The 6,000-nt window shown below is 41.8% G+C and overlaps 1 protein-coding gene across 1 annotated transcript in view; it reads left to right on the top strand.

Moving 5' to 3' along the window:
* Positions 1-4,228, top strand: part of LOC104912495 (histone H2A deubiquitinase MYSM1-like) — a 10,353-nt gene extending 6,125 nt beyond the window's left edge. The window contains exon 10 of the mRNA XM_010716286.3: positions 4,116-4,228. Coding sequence (XP_010714588.1) covers positions 4,116-4,228 — 113 coding nt within the window. The remainder of the gene's footprint in view (positions 1-4,115) is intronic.
* The last annotated feature ends 1,772 nt before the right edge of the window (positions 4,229-6,000 follow it).

Raw genomic sequence — 6,000 nt, 5'->3', positions numbered from 1 at the left:
TTTTCCTAATCCCAAATAAAAGAAAGGCTTTACTTCATCTACTTGTAGCTGTCTGAAAGTTAGGTGCCAGACAGCAGCTGGGGCTTTCTCTACAGAGATACAGACATTTTCAGACAACGACTCACAATCACCCCAAGGAAAGGTTTCTAAGGCAAGCAGGACGAAGCCTTGTGAAGGTGCCCCTCTCTGGACGAGGGGCATTTTGGGTGCTGAAGTCAGACAAGAGAATCCCTTGCAGAAAGTCAAACGCTGTGTCCTTCCCATGAATGGTTTGGGGAACATCAGATGTCCTGGGAGGATGGCAGTGCTGAAGGCAGGTTGTCTTCACAGCTCCAGAATGTAACTCTCAGAAGAAAAAAGCAGCATCCCACGCTCCTGAATTGGGCACCTAACCTCTTTAAGGACATCTAATAGCCCTTACAAGAAAGGCCAGCAGAACAGGTATTGCTGATTTTAGACAAGCTGATGATAACAGTACCTGAGGTCACTTACTGACTAAGAAAATTTGTGTCTGAAGTAACCTCAAGTGTTTTAAAATGGAAAGAACAAAGAATCAATGCTATCATATAACAGTGATCAAAACCAGAAAATATCTGAAAATGGAAATACAGAAAATAAAGCATTAAAATAATAATGGCCTTCTTCTGGGAAGCGTGCAGAAAGTCCCAATATTTTGCTAACAGTAATTCCTGACCAGCAGTCAAAACAGGACGGTGGGCTCCCATTCCATGCAGAAGCATGATGACATTACTTGGATCCAGCAACACAAAAGCAGGATCAAGGTTCTTATTTGTAACTACACAACAATAAAGTGTTACTTAAAATCTCAAAATAAGCACAAGTATGGTGTGGTACAAACACATCACCTTGGTAAGCAACTGTGCATGTTAAACTCATCTTAATGGTAGAAACTTAAATGCCTGGGGAAAAGAATTAGTTTTATTTATGGTTGGTGTTCTCTGTTTTCTAAATAGAAGTATTAGAGAAGAAAGCACAGCAAGCATCACAGCTACATGTTGAGAAAACCACAGCCTACTTACAAGTGATGCAGTACAGAAGGGAAACTGAAAGTAAAAAAAGGGAATCACAAGTTGTAAAGGCAGTTCTAGTAAAATGTCATTTTTAAAAAGCAGATGACCAAGATAGAAAAATCCCAAATTAATATTTACAGTAAATTTTACTTTTGAAGTTTTGTGATCAGTTAGTTACTGAAGATTCTGTCAAAGGGATTTTCTTCAGAGTGAAATCCCAGAGCATGGAGGCTGTTTTGCCCTTTAGCCTGCTTCTAAATAAAAAAATACTGATTCTGCTCTCAAGGATTTACAACAAACTCAGTGTCCTCAGTAATAAGGGCTCAATGTGATCCATTTCTGAATAAAAGTGAATTAATGTTGGGAAAGCCAGGGTTCATAGTCATAGCTCTTGACAATGCATGTGAAGCATGCATTGTCTACGTTCCTTTAACATGGCACATGGCTTTTGGGGAAAAGTTTTCAAAAGCACCAGAGGAGTAAGAGCATCACTTCCAGCCCTGCAGACACCTCCCAGCTTCTGGGGAGTTAAAGCAGCTGCTTTAACACCATTCACACAGCCACAATCCTGCAGATGATCCTGGGCATTGCTGAAGGGTGAAATGCATCTCTGAGGGCACCTGCAAATGATTCCAAGATGCAAGGCACTGAATAGGAAAAAGAAGTATCTGGCACCTACATTTAGGTGGAGTGCAAATTTTCCGAATTAAAGACATTCCAGTCATACAAAAATGATCAGATGAGAGGACTCCTGGCAAGAGCTGTAGTTTGTAATTTTATAAAGAGCCCTAGGGAGGAAGACACCCAATTCTCTTTCAATCTGAGTGACTAATGCCCTTCTTCTCCTTTGAACATCTGCCTACGTTACCTGGGACGTCACCAGGTTCGCTGCATCTCCTAAGGGAGAACAACAAAGGCCAATTTTTACCAAGGTATAAAACTGGATGTCCAGAGTTCACTTATGAAGTAAGAGCAGACATCTGATAGTGCAGAAGTAATTGCTTTTATCGTAACACACCAGTCTGTCCACTTTGGTGTCCTGAAATCAGAAAGCAAGTTCCATTGGTGCACATCATCATCACCATCTTCTGACTCCTGCAATTTCATTTCTCTGACCTCTTTTTATGCCATCTCCATTTCCTTTGTACAAAGTTCCTCTGTCCCGTGTTACAAAACTCTTCTCAGCAATTCAGACAAAAGACGGAGACTGCAAGAGGCACTCTGCTCTCACAGCAGAATCTGGGAGTGCCCAAACTCACGATTCATTTTATACATTCAGTTACTTGATCCCAAATCCCTTCTCACACATATGGCAGGGAGGATTATTCTATTCATGCCTCACAGTCTTTAATGGATTTAGGACACAGCCCTTAAAAATGTATAAGAGAGACGGGCATCGCATGAGTTTGCTATGGATATTTTATGAGCAAGTCTGGGTATGTGCTGTGTGCTTGAAACAAAAGACTGCACAATTTGCTACCAGGGCAGGATCTGTGTTATGTCTTGTACTCAAGGCCTCTAAGAAATCTTGGGCAAGAAAAACTGCAAAACAAAGGGACACTACAATCTAGTAAATGGTCAAGACAGCACCAATGTGCTGCACGCACTAACAAATATAATTCAGTCATTTCAGACAGCAAATTTGATTTAGGAAGCAGCAAATCGACCCCTCTTTTTTATTGGCTATTATTTGGGGCTTGCATTTGTCAGTTAACTTACATTTGGAGCAAAGACTTCCATTGCTGTCAATCTGATTAAAGGCTTTGGTTAACATTTTTGAAAGCATCTACCTAACAAAAAGGACATCAGTGGTGTTCAGGTACCTAAATCTCTAAGGTATGTATTTAAAGGTTTCCTAAAGAAGCTGGATGTGCTCAGCACGAAGCGCTTTCCTATTTCCAGTTTGGCTATAATTCCTTTCTCATCTTTAGGGTAAGATAATACTCACTGTGCACTAGGTCTGCCAATGCCTGATAAAGGCAATAGGTTGGATGCAACCTCCAGATGAAGAAATCCTGGTAAGAGCTGACCACCAGATGCCAGGAGGAAGACTGTGGTCCAGGCTTCTCACCTTCTTCTCTCCACATATATAACAACTCATCCCCTCAGGACATGGGTGGAGGAGCCCCTTCCCTCATCCAGCACCAACTGGAACTCAAGAATAGAAGGAAAGTTTATGGTCGTTGGAAGATGGGCAAGCAACTTATGACCATTACCAGATTTTTCTCTTTTATAATCTGGTCACTGCAATCCACAGGAGTAAGAGAGTGATGAGGCAGGACACGATGCTGGACCAAGACCATCTGCCCTAGGAAGACTCATGCTACTATGATGTGTGCAATCCAACGTTCATCAGCCTTTCCAGACCTACTTTCCCCAGTCTTCCACTGCAAATATAGCAAATGCTATTTACATTTGCCTTGTTTTGTTAACATTATTATCACTAATAGATAACTACTGCTATATTATGTGGTGCATAAGACACACTTATTCAGTGCATTACAAGTGGAGAGCTGAAGGAGACTGCAAAGCTTTGTAACAGAAACTAACACTTGCATTCTAACTGCACTCACAAGCATATGTGACCAGTGCTCCATTTAAAGCTAAAAATGTCAGCATTTTCCTTGTAACTTTACTCAGAAATGAGTTTTTAAAGAATCAGCTCTGACAGAGATATTAGATTCAATCTTCTGTTTCGGTGCAGATTCATCACCACAGGGGGCCCGGAGGAATTTTCACACATTACTTTTACATGTCACTATCTTTTTTCCCATGGGTAAAATCGAGTCCCTTCTTTGCTGTAACTTATCAGTTGCTACTATAAACATGGCATTATATTCAACAGACCAGAATTTAGAGAGCAACCCAATAACAAAGCTTAGAACACACACGCTCTTTTGTAAACATTATATTATTATGAGAAATGTAACTTCTATTTGCCATTCATGGGAATGCTCTTTCTCAAGATGTTTCTCAGTAGAGAAACGTAAATAACTCTGAAGTGGTAGTTTCTATAGAAACTTAATCTTCCAGTGAATTGGAGGATAAATAGCCTAATTTTCTACTTTGCTTTAAATCTCACAGAAATGTGGAACATCTTTCCGAAGTGGCAGATAATACTTTACAACTGCATAGCCATATTGTCTTTGAAGCTTGCTGAAAAGATGAACCACTTAAGTCTTCAGAAGTATCCTTAGGTAATATCACCATTTCCACTAAGAAGGGGAGGTAGAAAAGTAGATAAGAGAGCTGGAACAGAGCAGTGTGTCACTGCCTCACAGCTTGATGCCCACTCACAGTTTTGCTGCTGGCTCTATTACAGCTGACGGTTCATCTTATCCCAGTCTCAGAAACCATCAGTTTCACTCCCATAAAGAAACGGTTTCTCTCAGCAGCAGCTGTAGGGTGAGGGCTGAGTACAACCCAAAACCAGACAGCAGCAGTAGCATTTTTCAGAAACTTGTTGGTTTTGCCAAGGTGTGATGAGTGAACGAGTTCATCTCAGGGCTGGCAAAGCTGCTGCAGAGAAGAGTGTGGCCGGCACTGGAGGGCTGCCTCTGGACTTGTAGTTTTCAAGGAATCTGATGCTGGGAAACCATTTTCCCTGGCATCGACAGCCTCCAAAGCTCCCATGAGAGCCACAACAAGGAACTTCTGGCTGCCCCCTAGGCCACTGGGGAACGTTGTTTCCATTAGGTTGCTTGAGGAAGGAAGCTGAAGCTCAGCTGGGCTGAGCAGCCACTGCTGTTTTTTTGTTATGACACTTCCTTACATCACATGGAACAGACAGAACAACATTATAAGCGCGGAGCCCCTGAATGATGCTTCCCAGGAAGGAACTGCAAGAGTGATGTGTGCCCAAAGACCCATTCCTGCTGCTCGGAAGCTTCTGCTCCTTTAGCTATTGCAGCAAGTGCCTGGGCATCAGGCATCTCCTCCTCCAGGGTGTGTCAGAGCCAGATCTTCATCTTCCTAATTGTGCTGCACATCCCCATTATCGCCAGCCCCACACAGATGCTGTGTGTTCGTGCTGAGATCAGAGCTGTAGGAGTCGGCCCTCCTCCGCACGCCAGATGGCTCGCTCTGCTGTGCTTGTTTTGGTGCTTGCTTACCTATTTGCTCCTCGACTTCTGACAGTCATGTGAATGTGAGAAGGGAAAAGGAAAAGGCTTCCCAAGAGCTGATAGGGAAAAAAGAGATCAAGAAGTTTCCTTTTGTGTGTTATCTCAAAACACAGAAAACATACTTAAGAAGCATTCTGAACCTTCTCTGAAAGGAGAGAGATGAAGAAATAGGGCAGGCAGAGATGAGGAGAGCTCCTTGGGGTTGAGTCGTGTGGACAGATCCACCAGGGCTCCAATGCCCGAGAGACAGAAGGGGACAAATCAGCCCTGAAGATTGCTCAGCAACTGACCAACCTCCAGTTTCACTGCAAAGTGAAGAGCAGATATTGTCCACTTGAGCTTTCTCCTTCAAGAAATGGTGATATATAAAAGACTGTAGGCCTGTCCAAACACAGAAAACCTGATTTTGCTTTCTTGCTTTTAAGAATGAGCATGTTTTGATTTTATCTAAACAAAATAGCTTGTACTTCGACATCACCCTTGCAGTAAATTAACGTACAAATACATAAATAAATAAAAACTAGTGAAAGTGAAGCATTTTACAAATGTGTGAAATTTCTTCCATGGGCTATTTCAGTCTGGTACAATCCTACTAACTGTTGTGATTTAAACTGCAAGTTGAATGAGATCCAGCCCTGGGAGGTATATAATTATGTCTAAAAAAAAATTTCCCAAACACTGATTGCATGAAGAATCTTGAAAGCGTGACCCATCTGCATTCTTGTAACAAAGCTTGTAAACAAGAAGGCAATGCGCAAAATTTTTACATGATTTTGTTTTTAAATGTATCTTAGAAACACCTTATAAAAGGTTATCTGAGATTTGTGGTTAGTTAACATAGACCA

This window comes from Meleagris gallopavo, chromosome 10, assembly GCF_000146605.3.
Source record: "Meleagris gallopavo isolate NT-WF06-2002-E0010 breed Aviagen turkey brand Nicholas breeding stock chromosome 10, Turkey_5.1, whole genome shotgun sequence".
NCBI lineage: Eukaryota > Metazoa > Chordata > Aves > Galliformes > Phasianidae > Meleagris > Meleagris gallopavo.
This window is presented reverse-complemented; position numbering and strand designations above follow the sequence as displayed.